General features: G+C 47.8%; 7 protein-coding genes across 7 annotated transcripts; 4 read left to right on the top strand and 3 right to left on the bottom strand.

Annotated features, from left to right (window-relative positions):
* Positions 1-374: 374 nt before the first annotated feature.
* Positions 375-2,026, bottom strand: FIESC28_07724 (uncharacterized protein; the record flags this gene model as incomplete). The annotated part of the gene is made up of 2 exons (XM_031161864.1): positions 375-994; positions 1,042-2,026. The coding sequence occupies 2 exons, from the start codon at positions 2,024-2,026 to the stop codon at positions 375-377; spliced, it is 1,605 nt and encodes a 534-aa protein (XP_031014123.1).
* Positions 2,027-2,651: 625 nt separating this feature from the next.
* FIESC28_07723 (uncharacterized protein) lies at positions 2,652-4,385 on the top strand (the record flags this gene model as incomplete). Its single annotated transcript, XM_031161863.1, has 1 exon — positions 2,652-4,385. The coding sequence occupies one exon, from the start codon at positions 2,652-2,654 to the stop codon at positions 4,383-4,385; it is 1,734 nt and encodes a 577-aa protein (XP_031014122.1).
* A 3,230-nt stretch (positions 4,386-7,615) lies between these two features.
* Positions 7,616-9,390, bottom strand: FIESC28_07722 (uncharacterized protein; the record flags this gene model as incomplete). Its single annotated transcript, XM_031161862.1, has 4 exons — positions 7,616-7,637; positions 7,704-8,177; positions 8,906-9,277; positions 9,326-9,390. 4 exons carry the CDS (start codon positions 9,388-9,390, stop codon positions 7,616-7,618), a joined length of 933 nt encoding a protein of 310 aa, XP_031014121.1.
* A 1,306-nt stretch (positions 9,391-10,696) lies between these two features.
* Positions 10,697-11,735, top strand: FIESC28_07721 (uncharacterized protein; the record flags this gene model as incomplete). The annotated part of the gene is made up of 3 exons (XM_031161861.1): positions 10,697-10,834; positions 10,884-11,358; positions 11,410-11,735. 3 exons carry the CDS (start codon positions 10,697-10,699, stop codon positions 11,733-11,735), a joined length of 939 nt encoding a protein of 312 aa, XP_031014120.1.
* A 74-nt stretch (positions 11,736-11,809) lies between these two features.
* Positions 11,810-14,790, bottom strand: FIESC28_07720 (uncharacterized protein; the record flags this gene model as incomplete). Its single annotated transcript, XM_031161860.1, has 11 exons — positions 11,810-11,845; positions 11,901-11,990; positions 12,043-12,193; positions 12,245-12,430; positions 12,494-13,292; positions 13,346-13,524; positions 13,575-13,608; positions 13,666-13,868; positions 13,925-14,020; positions 14,070-14,680; positions 14,737-14,790. 11 exons carry the CDS (start codon positions 14,788-14,790, stop codon positions 11,810-11,812), a joined length of 2,439 nt encoding a protein of 812 aa, XP_031014119.1.
* Positions 14,791-15,309: 519 nt separating this feature from the next.
* FIESC28_07719 (uncharacterized protein) lies at positions 15,310-19,331 on the top strand (the record flags this gene model as incomplete). Its single annotated transcript, XM_031161859.1, has 8 exons — positions 15,310-15,618; positions 15,669-15,692; positions 15,742-15,934; positions 15,984-16,469; positions 16,523-17,134; positions 17,193-17,304; positions 17,359-17,646; positions 17,723-19,331. The coding sequence occupies 8 exons, from the start codon at positions 15,310-15,312 to the stop codon at positions 19,329-19,331; spliced, it is 3,633 nt and encodes a 1,210-aa protein (XP_031014118.1).
* A 323-nt stretch (positions 19,332-19,654) lies between these two features.
* Positions 19,655-21,211, top strand: FIESC28_07718 (uncharacterized protein; the record flags this gene model as incomplete). The annotated part of the gene is made up of 1 exon (XM_031161858.1): positions 19,655-21,211. One exon carries the CDS (start codon positions 19,655-19,657, stop codon positions 21,209-21,211), a length of 1,557 nt encoding a protein of 518 aa, XP_031014117.1.
* Between the last annotated feature and the right edge of the window lie 510 nt (positions 21,212-21,721).

Raw genomic sequence — 21,721 nt, 5'->3', positions numbered from 1 at the left:
GCTGACAGGCCTGCAGGTCTAGCCCACGCCACGACTCCACTGGAACTTGTATTTATGGAAGGGACCTGGTGGGTAACAGAAGAATTGTCCTCTAAGGTTTAGGCTTCCATAATAAAGTAGCCTAACTGCTAGTCTAAGCTAGCATAAAGTGACCAAATTATTTCGTCTCTTGTGTCTCTAGGGGCAAATTCTGCTAACACCCTGAGGGGGACATGCAAGCTAAACGAGAGTATGAGAATTGGAATAATTAAGGTTCAATTTTGATGCTATCGCATATAATAACTCGATCAAGAATAATACCAAGAATGCGCCCGTTTTTATGCGCCGAGTACCACACCCAAATAAACACCAAAGCACAAATTCACTACCCCTACTCAAGCCTTAGGCTTCTTGACAGCAACATCGTCCTGAACAACATACTCAGAAAACTTGCGAGGGGGAACACCACCAGCATACAAGCAGTCGATGTCGTGATAAGTCCTGTTCTTGGTCTCAGGCTGGAACCAGAAGAGACAAGCAAGAATAAAGACCTCGGCACCAACAAACAGAAACATGACCTTGCCACCCCAGTTCAGCTGATCAGGGTTGATGAAGTACGGGAACACGGAAGACAGCATCAGAGCAGTAAGTTGCTGGCACACAAGACTAAAAGCGATAGTCTTGGGACGAGTAGCCTGGGAAGCAGTCTCTTGAGCAACAGCCCAGCCGAAACAACCGACAGTAGCAGTATAGAGCATCGACCATGTGATCATGAATGCGAGAAGGGCGGTGTTGGCGGCGTGGTTACTGGTGCTGACCATCGATGTACCCGCAATTATGATGGACCAGCACCCCAGGAGTGTACCGCCTCCGATGAGGGACTTTCGGCGAGGGAGGACATCGGAGACTGAGACGGCGACGAGGTTGGAGAAGAATTGGAGGGTGGACGAGATCGCAGTAAGGCCGAAAGGGTCGGCTTGGCCGATGAGCTCGAAGTAGTAAGTCTGGTATGTGTCTGATATGTTAGTACTTGATGTCAAGAGGTTATTATTGAGTACCTACTGGCAAAGTAGCCACCCGAGAAGTTCTGAGACTGGAGACCCATGACGGCAACAAGAGTTCTGGATCGGTGCTCCTTGGAGAAGATGGCCTTCCAGCTAGTCTGCTTAGCCATGTTGGCCTCACCGGCAGCAACCTCCAGTTCCGACTTGATGAAGTTGAGTCTCTCCTCAACATCGATAGAATCGCCGTAAAGCTTGACAATAGCCTTTCGCGCATCGTCGTCGCGTCCCTTCTTGACGTACCAGATGGGCGACTCAGGAAGGAAAGAAAGACCGATAGCGAAGAGAGTAGGAACGAGGAAAGTCATGACAAAGGCGAGTCGGAAGCTCCATTCGCCCTTGATCTTGGAAGAGCCCCAGCCAGTGATGGAGGAGAGGAAGAAACCCAAAACGATGATGACGTTGGTGAGGGAGCTGAGAGAGCTTCGAAGTGCGGCGGGCGCGTTCTCGGTGACGTAGAGTGGAGGAGTAACAGTTGAGAGACCAACTGAAAGACCAAGAAGGAGCTTTGAGACGAAAAGAACAGGAAGACTAGGTGCAAACACCAGCGCAAAAGACGAAGCAATGGACAACGCAACAGCAGTCCAAAGAACAGCCTTTCGACCAACCCAATCCGCAAACTGACCCGTCAAAAAAGCACCAAAGACCTGACCGATAGTACTAGCCGCATTCCAAAGAGACTGCCACAAAGCCGGGATAACATATTGATCGCCGACCTGGTAGTACTCTCCATAGACTTTGCGAAATTCAGGGAATGCGATAGCGACGCCGGAAAGGCCTTGGTCGTAACCCCATCCGAAGACGAGGGACATGATATACAAGGACCATAGGACGTAGCGTTTGTCTTTTTTGAGGTTTGTCCAGAGACGTTGGTATTGTTGCTTTGGGGTGAGGTCTTGGGCGTCGATGGCGGCTTGGATGTCGTCGCCATGTGCCTTTTCGACGTGGGAAGATTCGATGGTCAGAGGCTCCATCTTGGTAGTCATTTTGGGAGAAGTGGTTGATTGAGATGAATGGAGATGAGGGTGAAGCTGGATTCGAAGCCAGGATGATGATGATGTTCCAAGTTGAGAATCGAAGCGGATTCACTCAGATCTTTATATCAAATTGACTCTCAAAGCATTCATACTTAATCCCCAGGAAATCGTTCACCCGTTGCATTGAGCCCCATGGGGATTCCAGGTGAAAAATCTCCCCACGTTAAGCTCGCGATCACCCATCGTCTTTTTCGCCGCAAATATTCAGCGTCACCACCTTAGAGTCGGCATCTCGGATGGAATAAGTGGATCAAAGGAAAGAATGGTTGAATTACTATTGGTTACCAGAAGACGATCCTTGTCCATGAGCTGAGCCAATTGTCGGTCCGATGTGAATCGCCTCTGGGGTAATTTGACCAACGAATCATAATTCACCCAGAGTTCTCCACAGACTGGGCAGGGATTAACATGGGAGTCTGGGACGACTCAAGAGTTATCGGCCGACAACTTTATTCCCCGCATTCGTGACTGTTTGTCGGACCGGTGGATGAACAATTAGGTATAAGAAACCCGAAAACAGACTTTCCGTATGACCAGCACAATTATCACACACTATTGCCTTTCACAACACGCCATGTCAGCCCAGAACCCCCCAGACAGACAATGGTGGAAAGAAGCCGTCGTCTATCAGATCTATCCCGCCAGTTTCCTCGACTCAAACGGCGATGGACTAGGTGATTTACCTGGTATCATCTCCAAGCTTGACTACATCAAGTCAGTCGGAGCGTCAGCTATCTGGCTCTCACCTATCTTCAAGTCTCCCCAGCATGATATGGGCTACGATGTCTCAGACTATCGCGACATTCATCGTCCTTATGGCACACTCCAAGATGTCGAGACTCTTATCAAGGGTTGTCATGAGCGGGGTATCAAAGTCCTACTCGATCTCGTGGTGAACCACACTAGCCACGAGCATGAGTGGTTCCGAGAGTCACGTTCTTCCAAGACCTCGTCAAAACGAGATTGGTATTTTTGGCGTGATCCCAAGTTTGACGCTGATGGGAATCGAAAACCGCCTAACAACTGGTCTTCTATCTTTGGAGGCAGTGCTTGGACTTTCGACGAGACGACAGGGCAATATTACTTGTCGTTGTTCTTGCCTGAGCAGCCTGATCTTAATTGGGCGAATGAGGATATGCGTCAGGCTACTTATGACGATATGAAGTTCTGGCTTGACAAGGGCGCTGATGGCTTCCGGATTGACTCGATGAATCTCATGTCAAAGCACCCCGACCTCCCTGATGCACCCATCACGCGACCTGACTCAGTGTATCAGCCTGGAGACAAGTACTTTGCCAGCGGACCTCGTATGCACGAGTATATCCGTGAGATGCGAAAGGAGGTCATCGACAAGTACGACTGCATGACCGTCGGTGAACTTGGCTTCACGAAGGATGAAGAGAGTGTCGCGAGTTACGTGGCCAAGGACCGCCATGAGCTGAACATGCTTTTCACGGGAGATATTGTCGACATGGACTTTGGCGCCAACCACAAGTATGAACGCGACGACTTCCGTTTGTCCAAGCTCAAGACTATTACCTCACGCTGGCAAGGCGCTATGCCCAAGTTCGACGGATGGAACTCAGTCTACATGGACAACCACGACTCCGGTCGCTCCCTATCACGCTACGGCTCCGACCTTCCTCAGTTTCGCAAAGAAGCAGCAAAGATGCTGGCCATCTACCTCAGCACCCTCAGCGGAACACTCTTCCTCCTCCAAGGCCAAGAAATCGGCATGGCCAACGTTCCCGAATCCTGGAAGATCGAAGATTACATCGACGTCGAAGGCTTGAACTACTACAAAAGCCAACTCGAGAAACGAGGCCCAGGCGCTGATATGTCGGATGTTATGAGAGAGATGAGACTCAAGGCTCGTGACAATGGAAGATTACCCATGCAGTGGACCGCTGACAAGAACGGTGGGTTTTCAGAGGGTGATAAGCCTTGGATGCGCGTTAATGATGACTACGAGGATTGGAATGTTGCACAGCAAGAGAAGGATGATGATAGTGTCCTTGCATTTTGGAGAGAGGTTCTTGAGCTGAGATTGAAGGAGAAGGATGTTTTTGTTTATGGAAGGTTTGAGAATTTGCCTGACTATGAGAGTAGTGAGGAGATCTTTGCGTATACTATGACTAGCTTTGATGGGAGGAAGGCGCTTGTGTTGTTGAATTTCTCGGATAAGGAGCAGAAGGTGGAGCTGAAGAATAGGTCTTGGGGTCAGAGGTTGGTTGGCAATAATGTGGATACTTTTACCAATGGGCTGACGCTGAAGCCTTATGAGGGTATGGTATATGCTGGGTGGTAGACCATACTAAGAAAATAAAAGCTATATCTTTGTATAAGCCTTTGTAACAAGGATGGGTGCTTAGACCTTTCGCGAACGGCGAGTAGAGTGCGACAAAGCGTGCGTCATATGCAAGCGCTGCGATATCGGGGATCTCATTCCTTCTGTAGGCTTATAGGCTTATGTTCTTTGCAGTATTTACTGCAACCTAGGGAATCCATCGCGCTGACTCCCTTAGCCTCAAGATTGAATTGTTGTTTATGAAAGTTAAGATCAAGAAAGCCTTTCAAGGAGCCAGTCCTTGTCCCAGTAATCTATGTGTTTGAGGGCAGTTTCACTGGGTTGAGACTATCCATAGGAGACGTAACCTGGTAAGAAACACAGTAAGCATAGGAGATACATAGTAAGTAGTCTAACCTCTCCTATCAAAACAAGAAAAATGCCCTCAATCTAAGCAAAATAGCCTGGTTACATTCCTATCGTTCTATCAAAGATGTCTCATCCATTTGAAATGAACCTGCTTGTAGTGTGATTCCTCGACGAAGCCTGCGTTGAGCTGACCGAGGAAAGTGTCGATCGCGCTGGAATCCAACAGAACAACACACGAATGGACTGTAGAGGTAATAGCAGTAATGCGAGGGTTATATCCTTGAACATCCTGGGCTTTGGACAAAAACTCGTCTTTAGGGAATCCAGGCAAATGTAAGGTTTGTAAGTATTCTCCCCGGTTTCTGCTGTCAAAGGGTAAGAGATGGTCTATAACAAACCACCAGGATATCCAGAAGCTCTCGAAGCTCCCTTGGCGCTGTTGCAAAAGATTGAGATATAGCTCAATGTACAGATCCAAGGCCTCTTTCAAAATATGATCTTCTTCCTGAAGTTCCTGAAGTTCATCGCTTGTTATAGGAAACTGATTTCGGCGGCATTTTTCCAACCGGTGACAGCACGTATGCGCCATACTCAACCGGTCAAAGATTTCGAGTCTGCAAATCTCTGTGAAGGCGTTCTGGTCTAAATCAAGACCAAGCGGTGAGTAACGCGGCAACAAATAAAGCCAACGGCGGCGTCTGAGAAGCTGGAAATCGTGTGAGGCGGATGCCACAACTGATTGTCTTTTTCTGAGGATTACGCCAACTGGGGTGCACCCCACAGTACTGCACAAGCAACGGCAATCGTCGTTCTTTTGTGCGCTCCCTTGAACCAACTGGCAGAAAAGTGCTAGCATATTGTAGAGTTTCTGCTTCTTGCTAATCCAAGCTCCCGCCGATACCATCGTCGGAAAATAAGTCGACTTAGTGAGGAGATGCGTCAAAAACGGTTGAGGTTCCAGAGTCACCCCCAAATCCAAATAGCATTGGATGAGTCGAGGAGAATCGAAAGTATCAAGACCGCATGTATGTATTGCTTGAATAAGAGGAGTCGTTCCATGCTCGTCAGATTTGTCAACGTCGTGGAAACCAAGCTCATAGAGCTTCATAGCTAAACTCGAGCAGTCGTGGACCGATGAACTGTGATAAATGGTAGTGTAGGGACCTGGCCATAATGCCTCCGGCACTGCAACACGATGAGCCTTTAACTGCTCATATATTTCGATTGCATTGTAGTCAAGCAGTGGCCTTGGCTGTAAATGATAGTTGCACCAAGATGCTTCCATCACTGTTTCAGGTAAATGATCCAAGGCCAGTTGGAGTAATTCCTGGCGCTTTCTAGCTAGCTTTTCGATCAAAATCAATAGCACGTCCGGAGATACACGAGAGCGAGTGGAAAAATCCAGTAGATCCCGTAATGGACTAAATATTGGGCATCCGTGGTCTAGTAATAAGCCAATGCTCTGAAGCTGTTGCTGCAGTATTGCTTCCTCGATGGCGACAGAAGGTTCGGCTCCTGCCTCGAGCAATATTTCAAGACCGGCAGGCCATCCAATAGCGAGGATCAACAGCGGAGGATTGTCTACTTCCAAGTCGACTTTGCCCAGATCAAGGAGCCTGCGTAGCTTTGTCTCGGACCTCTGCACTATGGCAAGATGGACGGGGTTCTGACCGTAATCTTATGACGTTAGCTTCACCATCTTTCAAGTTATGTTGTTGACTCGACATCTTACTCTCGAGTAAACAAGGATATTTGGCAAAGATGCCGACGAAAGTATGGCGAGAAATGCTTCTGCGGAATTCATTGGGTATGTCATCAAGCCCAAAAGAAATCAGTATTCCATCCAACCGCAGCTTTTGGAGCATTTCGGTGGCTATTGTGCTCCCTACTGGCGTCGAACGCAATATATCGTACATAGGAGTAGACCAAGCATGCTTCCTTCGATGTTTCATAGTCAGATACAACGAAGGGTATGTTGAGAACGTAGTGGACTGATCTGCTTACAGATATAAAATTGAATCAGTGTCATCTGGGGTTAAAATCTTTACTGTGGAGCTGAGTACATCGAAAAGGGACTCTTGGTACCGATATATGTTATTTGTGAAATCCAGGAACTCCTGCAAGAATGTTATTTTAACGCTTTTCAACCCAGCAATAACATTAAACAACATACAGAAAGAATTGTGTCACCTTCATGTGTCCGATCGGTAGGAAGAGCCCTGCCTGATGTAAAAGCTCGGAGAAGCTTAAATCGTAGAGCCACGCAGATCGACTCAATGTGTCTCTGATAGAAGAGATTCAATGGAGCGCCCTTATAGACTAAGGCAGTCAGGCCCTGACACGTGGTCATGGTAAACATCCTTCTCGCCGGCCTATTGGCTCCATAGTTAGCAGTCGGGATTTGATGCGCACTCCTCCTGGCTTCCAATATAGCAGTGAAAGCGGGCGATTGCGAAGGGTCAACCACATTGTGGGGCGAAATCTTCCCAAGCATACAAAGCGACCAGCCACCGAGTTTCAATCCAAGCATTGCCTGGATCTTCGGATTGAGAGCCCGCAAACCAAATGACCATGTAGTGGTATCTGTATGTCGTGAGCAACCTGTCGAATGTATATCTTCCCTCTCAAAGAAGACCTGGAAGTTCCATTTCGACACGTAAGATATCGCGAATGAGGGTGTACAAGTGCATAATCTATTTCTTTTACTTCCCTGACGACGTTGAGGGTCTAGCTCCGCCGTATTCGTTCCGGCATGGTGACGGGAGTGGAGTTTTATAGCTATAGATTGATCAATATCTATGGCTCTGGCTGACTTCAAGTCAAGTCAGTTCCTGATTGGTCGATTGTCTAGAGGGTTTCAGATGCCTGCTGTTTGAGCAAGCTTAGGTTTGACTGCGTTGTAAGCTGTGAGTGTGTGATTATTGATCTTTTCTATTAGTAAGTGTCACCAGTCTTAAGTCAAGTACTAACAGTTGATGCTCGACGGCTCGCAATCTCATGATGCCCTGATGTTGATACCACATTTGTATCGAAGATTTTAAACTCTCGATTCGGCGGCCTCGGTCGGCAATCTCAGTCTTTTCCTTCAGGCCTGCTACCGACGACCAAATGCGTTTGACCGAGCGTGAAGACTTGACGGACAGACGCTCCAACAAAATTGCAAGCTCTTCCGATTCCCTCATCGCATCATTAAAGATTGAGACGATACGGTGGGTAACGTGTAGGGAATTGGGGCGTGAATTTAATGGACCATCTAAGTCGCCACTGATCATCCACAAGAGATCGTAAAAATCCTGGGTACTCTTTTTGAGGGTCTCAATTTCTTCGGGCACGTTCTTCAGGTTAGTATACAGCTGCGATGATGCGAGCGCAAGACGGGCACTGAGGTCCAGCAGCTGCGTAGCACCCGCTACTATGCCCAAGATCTCTGCCATGGCTTTTCGGCTATCGTTAGATCCCAGTGCGAAAGGCTACGTTGAGACAGTGCAAGTCGCGCGAGTAATTAAATAATGTTGAAAAATGAAGGAGCAGAAGTAGTGTTGATTTTGCCGAAGGAGATTAAGAAAGAAACCGAACGAGAGGGTCATTTGTTATTTATCGCTTTGGAAGACGACGAAATGAGGGGAAATTACATGGTGGCGGTCCAAGGTAACAGTCAGAATTACAAAACTATTTATATCCAACCAGTTACAAGTCGACTTGTACAGAGCCTGCTGGCCTCAAAAGCGCAAGAGCTCTGATCACATGATTCCCTTTTGTAGAGGTGGGGATTAAGCTACCCTTGAAATAATGGTAAGTCTGGCGTATCATCTCTTGTACGAGAGTGCACCTCCTCTTGTGTCACCGATCACGCCTCAGAAGCACGCTGCCAGATTCTCGAGACTGTTGTAAATCACAGAGATTCCTGTCAGAGTTAAAAGGCACAGTGATAAACATAAAAGTCTTGAACTATCTCAATCTACAATTACAAAATTAGGAAAATAACAGCCACCGCTACCATTGCATAGAATACCCGCGATAGTTGACCTGTAATCTTCGCCGCAGACCCCAACTGCGCCCAAGTCTTACACCCATCCCCCTTCCTATCTCCTTTTAGTATAGCAAAGCTCTTGATGGGATGATCAATCTGCTGGCACTCTCCATCCTCCTCAGTCTGACAATCAACTTCATACCAAGGAAACTCAACAGGATCAACATCCTTCAGTACAGTCTCACAGTTAAGATGGGGATAAGTCCAAAGCACCCACTGTGCCTTTTCTTCACCGGGCTCCATCCCAGGTAGCGCAAAGCGAATCTGGGTATAATTCAGGCTGGAGTCAAAGTCATTTTGCTCCAGGTAATAGCTGACGTTGGAGTTACGGTCTTCCCATGATCTGTAGGCTTTCTGGATGCCGGAAAATGTCTTGTTGCCGGGGGAGAAAGTGTCGGTGAGGTTGAAGCAGACGAGGTCTGGCGGAGTGTCGCGTGTTGTGAGGATGGGTGCTTTGGTGTCTTTGTCGCAGTCTTGGTCGGCGGTGAAGAACTGAATTGTCATGTTGTTGAACCTTCGTTGAAAGTCAGTGACCGCGCTGAATGAGTCAAATACTACTTACGATCCTATCTTACGTGCCGAGACAAGAGCAACCAAGACTGATATGATTGGTAGCTGTAGCAACATATTGTATTCGGTAGGTGGTAAAATGTTGGTGTCGCTTCGTCGTTGGGGTTTGGCAGAGAGGCGTCCTGTGTCAAAGAAATAGAGTCGCCTCTCAGCCAGGTAAGCTTTAAGGAAATGCACTTCTCCTGATTCAAATTTCTTTACCCCATTCTTCCTACGTCATAATCGGCAGCGACAGGGTACAACCAACAACACAACCAACACAGCATTGCAATTCGACACGGCTTGGACGCACTGACATGCGCCAAGGTAAAGCTTAGACAGAGCCAACAGGATCGGCGTCGCGGATACAACTTCAGCCCCAGGTTCAGCGGTGGATCGACATGATAATCCCTGTCGTAGTGACAGTTGGCCAGCTCACAGGTGAAGACGAGTCATGTTCAGGTCCCGCGGGGAATAAAACTGATCATATTCTGACGGGATCGGAAGGAAAAGCTGGTCAATTCAAAAGACAGTTGCAGCTTTCCATTCAATAATTATTCTCGATCTTACTGCACAATTCCAGGTTCGGCATGCTAGAGTTTCATCCACTTGCGCGGCCCTCAATCTTCAACCAACAGATCTGGCAATGGCCAATAAGGAAGCCCCTGCTACAAGTATCAAGACTTGATCAATCAACATGTGTTTGGAATACTCATGCAAAAGTTTGTTTATTTCAGTTCGTGAGAATAGTAAAGCGAGTTCCACATTCCTTTGAAACGTAACACGGTGAACAGGTCACGATGTGAGTGACTTGCTCATAATGTTTATGTTGTGGAAAAGCGGGGAATAGTGGAATAAGCGAAACTTACCCCGCGGAGTAATTACACGGTTCGGGCCTTTCCCACTGGTCGATGGCCCGGACTGTCACCGGATCTATAACCCTGTAGCTTAATGCTCTGGGCTCGACCAACCGCATAGCGGGTATCCATTTCCAGCAAAAATATGTTGGTTCCCTCTTCCTCTCTCAGGCAATGCAATTCAATTCAAAAAACAAGTAATAACCAACAAGAAGTACTCTTGGCATTTGTAACTGTGCATAACCGATTGTAAATCAGGCTCCCTTGTCTCAGATGATGAGGCTTGTTGTAGTCGCAAGGCTAATTGTCAGTGGCCACTAGATGGTGGTGATCCGTGCGTCTATGGGCCCAAGGCTCGAGATGGCGATCTTCGACAATTCTGTGACACTCCAACGATGGTGGAGGAAGTATAATAAGGACAGTCCGTCGCGGTACAAGGTCGCGAACACGCGCAGTCCAGCCCACCACCACTCATTAATCTCTTAACACTGCTGGTTTACCGCAAGTCTAAGGCCTAAAACCTTAAGATGATCGACGCTATTGGAATAGTTAGCGGCGTTCTTGGTATTGTCGGGTTCATTCAAGGCCAAATTCCGGAGAAACCTACTGAAGGTGTTGCTATCAGGATCAAGGCTGGAAGCGGCGGCACAGACGATGGAGGCTCTGTAAGTACCACATAGCCTCTGGCACAAGGGTACTAACGAAGATGCTTAGGGTGGTGAAGTCTCAGCTGCTTATGCGTGGGACTTCGATAACAACTATCTGGGTAGAGTTGAAGGCGGCTCCATGGAGCAGGGAGGGGTAGTCGACACAGTGATCGAATCTTTCTCTAACGCCGCTCGCGCCGAGTATATCGGCATCTCAGTTGCCAAGGACGCCGTCTGTGTTGCCTGGATCGGTGTAAGCCAATATGACAATATTGCCGGTGGTGTTTGGACTGGTGATATCGGCTATGAATGTGGTCAGGCTTGGTACGCTAACAGAGAGATGGCCGGATACCTAGACGAAGATGAGAAGGAAGAGTACTTTCCGAGGTGCACTTGGCTTGACGCAGGCCTCAAAGAAGGTACTAAGAGTGCTTCTATGAAGTTCTATACAAGCGCGTATGGTGAAAAGGTGAAGGATACTGTGGACAACAAGGATGCGTGCGATTACACGCTTTGGGGCGAAGACGATGCTCCCATATCCAGTAAGTTTATGGCATCACCCAAAGGCTTGAGCAATAGCTAACGTTTCACAGGTGCTCCAGGAAAACGCGCCAACCGCCCTCGACGCGCTTGGATGAAAAACAAGCTCGTCGTCTCGAACCTCAAACAGCACAAAGCAGAAGATCTTTGCTCATCTGACACATCCTGGGGTCCTGACTTTATTGGCACAGATGGACAGTTTTGCGATATGGGCACCAAAAGTTTGACTCCTCTCTGCTCGACCAAGGATGTTGATGGTTGCATCATGATTGATGACGATAACAAGACACTCACCAGGCGATCTCGAGTTGTAAAGCGCGAGACCCACATTGCTCATAAGACCTACAAGGCTATTGACCAGTGGGAGTCGGATAAATAATTCCATTGCTTGACTGCTATCTATGGAGTAGTATCTTAGAAGCCATCGTATCTCATAATGTGATCCAATCTCCCTTATACCACGTCTAGTTCCAATATGAATTTCAGATCCTACTCAACATCAGCTATGTCCATGATTTATAATGAAACGAGAAAGGGAACTTACCTCCAAACTACCCGATACTCCCTCTCCTGAGTTCCCGCCCAAAGTAAACTTTGCAAGGGCTTTCTTCTTCTTTTGCAGGGCTAGAATACGCTGCTGCCCATTAGCCTCTAACTACATGGTCTTTTTACCAGGAGGGCATTACCTCTTCTACGGTATTCCTCATCATGTATCTGAACACCGTTACAGTCTTGGTCTGTCCCATTCGGAGGGCTCTCGCAATTGCTTGTTCCTCGACTGATGGGTTCCATTGTGGCTCAATGATGTGAACGTGCGTCGCGATAGTAAGAGTGAGTCTGTATGTTCTTTTTAGCCGAAGGCCGATGATCTGGGGACATGTGTCTTACCCAACTGCTCCTGTCTGCATGGTGAGGAGAAGGACAGAGATATCAGGGTTCGTCTTGAACTCCTCCAGCACTCTTAACCTGTGTTCGTTTCCTAATCGTCCATCGATGCGTCTCATAGCGATGTTCCGTTGACCCAGCAGCATTTCTAGTAAGTCAAGGGTCGTTGTCCAGTACGAGAACACAAGGCTAATTCAGTCAGCGATCGTGACCCAATAGATACAGCGGTTACCCGATGAGAAATAACAATACCTCTTAGATTGACGACAAATATTGTCTGCCACAGCTTGGAGTTTCGTCGACAGACCCGAATGCATTTGAAGAGGCCTTCTATTCAACGTTGCAGTATACGTATCCGCCGCGTCCATGGATAAACCTGTATGGATGGGACCGGGAGGTTGGGGAGATTGACTGACGCTCTTTGAAGAGCTAGGCGTCGATGCTGACAGTAGACGGTGGCACTCCGGGCATGTCGAATCTTCATTGATCTTCGCCATGTTGTCGTTATCAGCGGTGCTGCAATAGGCGCAAGACGTGTCGACATCCAACTCTGTCAGCGTCCTGGGGGGTTCAAGCAGTGTGCCGTGGTTACAGAGCCTCCTCAGTGCTGACATCATGGAAAAACGTAGAGTACTTCTTGTCTTCTTTGCCTTGGCCAGGCCACTGACTAGATCATCGAGCTCTCGACGATAGCTTTTGAAGACATCGTTGTATAGCTTTTCTTCGTCAGGATGAAGTAATAACTTCACAGTACTGTATGTTGCACTAGGGAGATTGAGATATTGCCCTTCTCGTCTCAGGCACAAGCATTGAAGTAACTGCTGAAGTGTGTTGACTGGCTCAGTGAGGCTCCCGTCGCCTAGTGGCTCAAGTATATATCTCTGGAATACAGCCATGTCACAGAAAGGCTCGAACTTGAGAAATCGAAGAAGGGACACCAAGTCATTGAGACAGTTTTGGATCGGGGTTCCTGAAACGCACCATCGGCGTTCTGTGGTGAGTCCGTTCACAGCCTTAAATTGCTTAGAGCTTGGGTTTCGAATCCAATGGGCTGATTTCGGTAAGTCCTTGGTGCACGAGGTAGATTTGGGAGGTTCCACTTACCCTCATCAAGGATAACCCTGAACCACTCCAAACTGTGAAGGACCTTCCGATGTTTGAAGTCAGCGACAAGAGTCGCGTATGTAGTTAATACTATGTCATAATCCATCAAAGCGGTTTGTTGAGTCGGGCGAGAGTCACCATGGAACATGATAGTCCGAAGCGAACCATCTTTGAAATGACTATTTCACCGGCATTAGACTGATTTTTGATCTTGGAAATGGGCTCGTACCTTGAAACTTCCTTCCGCCACACCTCCATCACCTCTTGGTGTCCTTATCAGCTGATGTTTTGCAAGGAACCAGAGTAGGGGAAGAACTCACGAGTCGATGTTACAACCACAAGGGTTGCTGTAGTTCGGGGACATGTCAAATCGTCGATATTGCCTCTAGTATTGGTCTTTTGGAAGTTGATCGCTGCAACCTTCGTGGCACAGATAGACGTGATCATTGTGAGTGTTTTCCCTAACCCCATCACGTCCGCCAATATTCCGCCCAAGGCCATAGATGGGATGACCTTAGGTGACCTACATCTGATTGTTAATGACTTTCCTCTCAACCCACTTATGGGTCATGCTCTTACGGGATACGCGTATGAAACAGGAGCTCCGTTCTGACTCGATTACAATAATCAGAGTTCTCACATTTCGAGATAAAACTCAGAGCGGATTTCTGATGACTTATTCTGTTAGCGTTGACAATCAACAGTGTGAAGCCCCTCCACTCACTCCTTCAAAGGTGTTGTGAGGTCATCCGGAATGACATCCAGCTCAGTGATGATCGGGTTTCCCAATGAATGGTCAAGTGAAGTGAGAACATTTTCCAATGCATCGGAGAGGGCCTTTGCTCGGATCTGGGACTCGTCCATGGCCACCAGATGCGTCATATACCCTGTATCTCCTTCGAATTGGAAGAACTGCGGATTCAAATACTCTATGCCGTCTTCAAGGTGATACGGATGTTGAAGGAATCCTCGAGCCTTGGTCAAGGCCGTTCCGACATCGCTAGCATCTGATTCGAGTCCGTATACATTCACGGATACTCTAAACGGCTGCTTTCCTTTTTTGGACGCCAGATGATTCAGGATATCAGTTCCGAAAACTGCTTTAGTGTAAACGCCAGGCTGCCCTTGGAGAGCATCTAGTTTCTTGGCAGTGATAAGGTCAATCATGATGAAAACATCTGTTTCTGGTATTTTGATACCGTAGACCTTATCTTCCAAGACGATTTCGAAGAGATGGAATTGTGAGGCTCTATTGCCCGAGACGCGGCGTATGTCGGATACCGCAGTGCATCCATCGCTTGGTGGGCGCGTGACCTTCGCTTGAACATCGCAAAGCTGGAAAGTGATGTAAGATCATTTTATCTTAAATAAGTGGTTATAGGCAAACGTACAGTGCCGAAGCATATTACCAACCCCGTACTAGGACCGGGAGATGATGTGTCCATGTGGTCGGGGTCCCATCTTTCTGCGGTGGTTTCGCCACTTGGGGAAGCATATAGCGTTGGGCAAGTACCGTTGCGATATGAATCTAGATTCTGTCGTTTAGGATGGGTATTCTCACTGTCATCATTGTGACAAAGCTGATGCTTCGGTGGCATTGAAATTCCCAGTAGTGGCAGTCTTACAATTAGTAACAGTAGATAAAGACAAGGGATGTTATGGGAAGAAAGAAAACGCGTCCTGTATCAGTAAACAATCGAGGGGGCAATGCTACACCGACAATTACTGGCGCCTGGTTCGCCTTGTTTGCCTCACCGACGCGGCAAACCAATGAAGCGCGTATGATCTGCTTAGTAAGATTGAGGCCGCCCGTGGTGGTGGCTATGCAGTTGTGCAACCAACAGGGCATCCGGCGAGGCGTTTTGAATGTTTCCATCATAAAGAGCGACCTTCTCGGGCAGGCCGCTTCTTTTTCCTTCTTGAACCTGATGTAATCAGCGTGTATGTATCAAGAAGAACATACAATGAATCCACCACTACCCCAAACATCGGCGTCAGGAGGCCAGAACCAGACACGTGTAGCCCTGGATCCCGTGTTCGCTCAGGCTGTGGCGAAGTTCAAGAAACGTCTCACCAAAGTCCAGGCAGACACTTTCGTCGATTGCACGATTGACGACGTGAGAAACCAAATTAGCGATATCCAGAATCATCATGGATCCCAGCGGCGGCAGAGGAACATGGTACGGCTGTCCAAGTTCGTCGAAGGAATGTCCCAGCTTGGAAAGGTCATGGAAGTATTCCTCAATCTTGACAATACCGTTGCACTAATATGGGTTTGTAATGACTACACTGAACGAAACCTTATGCTTATCTTAAATCTCAGGGACCTCTTAAATTTCTCCTCCTTGTAAGTGTCTAATGACTCTTGCGTGCAATCGGCTAATCCGTTATACCAGACAGCAAGTACCTGGATCGATAGTCTGGATAGCCTACTCGATGTCTACGAGCGAGTCGGAAATGTTTTGCCCAATCTCACCCGTTACCCTGAGATCTATAAAAGCTATTCTCATGTTCTTACACACCTCCAAGGCTATTATTGTGACATTCTCGAGTTCCACAGCAACGCTCTTGAGGTGTTCTCGAGATCCGGTGAGTCTCAATCTTGGTATCTAGGTCTGACTCAATCTTACACTTGCAGGCTGGAAGATCTTGTTCCATTCGGCTTGGAAGACTTTCAAAACCCAGTTCGACCCTATACTGAAAAGCCTAGAGCGGCACAGAACCATGCTCTCGGAGGAGAAGCTGACCGCTGTAATGGAGGAGATACAGGCCCAGAGCCTCGCTAATCAACAGAAACTTGATGGTGTTGTCGGAGAAACACGAAGACATGGCCAATGCGTCCAAGACAGGCTTGATCGTCTGGAGGCAGAATTACAAGAACGGGCACGGGTAGATGCTGCTAGGGACTTGATTGCTCATCAGGACCAGGTGCAGCAGCAACACCGGATCATTGAAAGCAAGCTTGACGCACCAGATTGCTATGTAGACCACGAACTCGCATCTCGGAAACGGTTTCAAAGCACATCAGGCAACTGGATTCTTGGCCATCCTCTGGTCTCAGAATGGCTTGACTTCAATTCCAAGGACCGTCGAAAGATCTACTTAAGTGGGATACCTGGAGCAGGTGCGTCAACTATAAGCAGAGAGTTGAGGAGTGTATGACTGACAAGAAACTAGGCAAGACTATTTTGACGAGTAGCATCATCAGCCATTGCAAACAACGCCAGTCAGGGAATGGGATAACAGCAGAGACATTCTCCCTATTGTACTTCTACTTTAAGCACCAGCACCTCAAGAAGAGATCACTTGTCTCACTTCTTCTCTCACTACTATCACAGCTAGTACACCAGGATGAAACCATACGCGAATATGTCTATCAAACCTGCTGTACTGCTGAACCAAAACATATTCAGTCGTTAGAAGAGGTCTCCCGCCATATCTCCATCGCGCTCAAGTCCCAAACAAGATGTTTCCTCATCATAGATGGCTTGGACGAGTGTTCAGAGGCCCCCGCCGTCTTGGAGTGGCTTGAGAGTAACATTTTTAGTCAGGATAGCACTTCAACCGGCACTGCCTTGAATGTACGCCTATTCATATCTGGTCAACGAGATGGAGTTCTGGAAGAACTAATGTCCGAATATCCAACAATCCCTTTGGAGAAGGCTCCCGAGCATAACGGAGGTATCAAGGAGTTCGCGGTGACTGAGGCAAGCAAGATTCGTGACAAGTTCTCGGTAGACTCGGGGATTGCAGAACAGATTGTTACACTGGTCACTTCACGTGCAGGCGGTATGCGGTTCACGGTATAAGCTTTAACTAAATATAGGTATGCTAACGCTTATGTTAGGAATGTTTCTTTACGCACAAGTCGTCCTGGAAAATCTGACCAACCAGATTTCAACATACAATCTGAAGCAAGAAATAAATGCAGAAACATTTCCTGTAGATCTCAAACAAGCGTAAGAGACTTTTGACTCCTAAGATCTCAGTTCAAGAAGATAACATCAGAACAGATACGAACGTGCTGCTATTCGAGTGCTCAGAAATCCAATTTTACCCGAGAGAGACGCAGCAAAGGAGATTCTTGGAATTATCATGTGTGCATGCCGACCCTTACATTGGAGGGAGATTCAAAGCAAGTTCTGCATCGACCCAAAACGTGGGGAGGCCAACATCGATCGTCAGCTTGTGCTGGGTTGTAAGCGTCTCTGTGGTTCTCTTGTTGACGTCATTTACCTTGAGCCAGAACGGTCAGCACCAGGTGAAGAGATCGTTGACTTCGTTCATTCTACCGCCAAAGAGTAGGTTCAACCATCTTTGCCAAGGGCCCTCGGGGCCGTTACACTTTTGTCAAAGCTGACCCAATATGCAATATAGATATCTTGAGGAAACTAAAGAGATTTGTCAGTCCCTCGAGAACGCCAAGATGGCCCTTTTCTGCGCCGACTATATGGTTTCAAGGCCACTTATCCCCTCCATTCCGAAGGTTGAGATTCAGGACCACGCAACCAAGGGATACTACGCTTTCCAAGACTATGCCGTCGGGTTCTGGTGGCAGCATGTGCAAAAGACTGTCGCCAACCCTCCAGACTCGGATACCGAGCTGTTCAAGACAGTGCTAAGATGCGCTCATCGGGCTTTGATCGAAGCTGGACAACTGAAAGACATTCAAATCTTTGACGATTCGCCAGATGGGATTCGGCTTTTGAGTAGCACGATGGAAAAGGTTCCTCGCAATCTTCGCGACTGGGATGCGAGTGGGATCTACGAAATTCGAACAGCTAGGATCAGGGAAGCAATTGAATTACTTCTCAATGAGCCTGACAAACCCTTAGGCAGTGTCCTATCTTTATATGGACCCTGGCGGTATAGGTGCATCAAACCGTGGTGCCAGAACTTCAGCAACGGTTTTGAACATGCAAAGGCCTTGAAAATCCATATTGGCCAACATGAATTGCCCTTCATCTGCGATATTCAGGGTTGCCCTGCTACTATTGTTGGGTTTGCGACAAACACTGAACGCGAGAATCACCTTGCTAAGTGTCATCAACAAGAGGATCATCCGCTGTTTCCCGACGCGAAACAATACGTGGCAGGTATTGGAGATGACAAAAATGCGTTGAAAGAAGCTATTAAAAGGGGTGATCTGGATATTGTTAAAGCTGTTATGGAAAGAGATAATAAAAGTTTTCTCTTGAAATTCGCCTTAACAAATGTTACAGAAAGTGGACATCTGCACCTTATGCAATATCTGGCACAGTCGGTATTGCCAGAGTCCGGATACAAGTTCTTGCTATCATACTTGTTGCGTCTGGCTACCAAGCGCCGTGACTTAGACATGGTCGCGTTTCTGTGCAATGGGGATCTCTTCTCTCAAGGCGGCAGGAGATATATCAGTGTAAGCCTACAATATAGTGCAAGGATGACACCATTCCCGAAATCCATTGTAAATCGGTTGCTCCGAAAGGCGACAAGTCACGATGTGTATCTGGGCCTTAGGGCAGCCATCAGGGAAGGGAACATCATAGGAGTGGGCATCTTCGCAGATAACATCGATTCGACCGACCTCCCGAAGGCCCTTGAATATGCAGCCGAGATAGGAAATCTGCCTTGTTTGGATACTCTGCTGGCTTCGAGTAAGGTCAACCCCGAAGCCCTCAATTTAGCTGGACCCCGACTTTTCCATATCGCGTGTTCAGACGGGAACCTTGCCATTGTCAAGCGCCTCAGCACTCTAGCTATCGACATTCACAACGTAAACCGAGATGGAAACAAGCCTTTGCATTCAGCGTCTATAGGCGGCCATAATGCAGTAGTGACATTTCTCCTGGAGGAGGGTGCAGATATCAAGGCTAAGAATAAGCATGGGAAGACGCCGCTACAGCTGGCCATAGAGAGCGGCCATCATGGAACTGAAAAGCTACTTCTAGAAAGAGACATCCTAGACCAGGATCTCTCCAGCCACGCGTCAAGCGGTACTGACTAAGACTTTCCATAGATTAGATTGAATATTTGCTATATATTGAGATAGAAAGGAGCTTTGCTACACGTTAAGAAATACAAACGGACTACTTAGATCTATCAATTCATAAAATAAAAGACGAACTCTTTACCAACGTTAAGAACTGTCCAGGAAACCTACTCAGTGATTGGCTTCAGTAGATCACCGGCGATCCATGGTATCCTGTGGGTTTTTTTATACTTGCATTCACTATTTCATTTACGTCTCTTCACTGACCTCTAACAACAAAAAGTATATTTACTACCTAAACTCATTCTTATTTTCGTCCCTCTGGTAGTGCTACATCCATGCAAGACGCAGTCCGTCCCACTGAGCAGGCCGCTCGGAGCATGTATGCTCGGGGTTACCAAACGTGGTATAGGTTATCTGAAAGCGCTTCTGAAGAATCGCATTTGCAGAGAGACAGTCTGCGGCGCTTACCAACCGCCTTTCCCAACCACCCCCATTTTCCGACCAACGTCGCTGTTGATGAATTGTTCAGAAACACTGCCTTGGTCAAAGCGATTACTACCTGGCTCCCCACTCAAGACCCAGGGCATTTGCCGCCATTCACAGAGGAAGCTGTTTTCAACATTGCATGGGATAAGCCAACCAAAGTCATCCTGACACCGGACACACGATGTTCCATGGCAACTCTGCCAGATATCTTTGGCGAAAAAAGTGTTCATATTCCTGTGCTGCTCCAGACTTGGGCATATATTCTTTCTGCGAGATGGGTCGAATTAATGCCCGGCGCACAAATATCTCTGCGAGAGACGCAACAGTCTGACGGGGGCTTACATAGGCCGAACCCGTCGTCAGACAATCAGGCAGTCTCCACAATCCACATTGGTGCAGCCTCTGAAGAGGCCACTCGCTGGTGGACTGCGATTTTATCGGTCCACAGCGGCTGGGATGCAACGATCCGCAATAACAAGGGCGACCTTCTTCATTCACCATGGTCTACGACACTTACATCGGAGCGCTCGTTCCAGATCTTGGCCCAGATCAAGACAACAATGGCAGCATCAGACACTGTGCCGAATTCAGCAACTGCAGCATGGGGTTATTTGGCCGACTATTGTATCAACCATGGCATCAGCGAGGACCTAAACCTAGCAGCTCTGGCAGCAGCTTTATTGATCCCGGCTGTCAAATATGATGGCCGGTCGATCGGGTTGCCAATCCCCAATATAATTTGGGATGAGCACAGACTAAAGGATAAGTCTCCTGTACCTTCCAGCTTCGTGACGATAGACCAACCCCAGCTGGACAAGCTCTTGACCCTCAGTTGTAACGCTAGAGCAACGAAGGCTCTTCTAACCAGCGTCTTTTTTGAACCCGGCGTTGAAAGCAACATATGTGGGATGTGGTTACGAGGCTCGTTTGCATTTCTCAACACTATCACAAACCCTCACCTCCTCATGCGGACTCTAATACAGCGTGATCCAGAGATTGGTTTCTTATGGATCGGCGCGTTCATAACAGGGACATCGGACAAGGCGTTTCGTGAGGGTCGCGCCGGTTGGTGGAAAGTCGATCTTGGAGCAGCTGCTTGGACGGGCACTTTGATGTCTTTTGTCCAAGAGCAAGTACCTCACCCAAAGGCAGGAGCAACATCAATCTCGCGGGCTGATGAATGTCGCCTACTATTCCTTTGTCATGGCATGGATTATACCACCCCGCCATTATTTCCCTTCCAACCATTCGGCTCTACCAACTTAGAGGACACGAACCTTGAGGTCCACGAACACTCGCTCTGTGAGCAAGATCATACCCTTAGCTATGTTGGCCTGACCTGGCACTGCAACGACGGTAAACAAGTCATGCAACGACCAAAGGTCCCTCTTGTTGCGATGAGATAAAAGACCGGGCCCACTTTGAGCCGGGGCTCAGAAGTTGAGGTCGATTACGATGACTATGACTCAGACGATGATAATTCGGAGATGGTTACCAGAAATATCTTCACTTGGCTACGTGGACAGGATGGATTTCCCGTTGCGGAAAGAGCCATACGTGAACACGAGTGGATTGATAACTTACATTCTGATGATGACGAACCAATTGAGGGGGATGTACGCTCTATTGTCGGGGGGCGTCTCCATGGGTGGCTGTTGAAAACGTCGACCCAAAGGTCTAATTCCATCTGACACCCTGGTCTATGTCAGGTATCTAGGGTTGATGAACAAATTTGTGCTATGGAACAGACGGGTCACTATAGCCAAGCCGAACCATCTATAGTAGACTTCTGAGGCAGGCCAATCAGAATTAATGAAAAATTGTAGTCGTGGATTTTCTAATCGGTTCCCGGTCAATATTCTTCCATTACATACCGCCACGAGCATTAGGCTTTATACTGCATTTCATCCTTCCAT

This window comes from Fusarium coffeatum, assembly GCF_003316985.1.
Source record: "Fusarium coffeatum strain FIESC_28 chromosome Unknown BRIP53273_contig_173, whole genome shotgun sequence".
Classification (NCBI taxonomy): Eukaryota; Fungi; Ascomycota; class Sordariomycetes; order Hypocreales; family Nectriaceae; genus Fusarium; species Fusarium coffeatum.
This window is presented reverse-complemented; position numbering and strand designations above follow the sequence as displayed.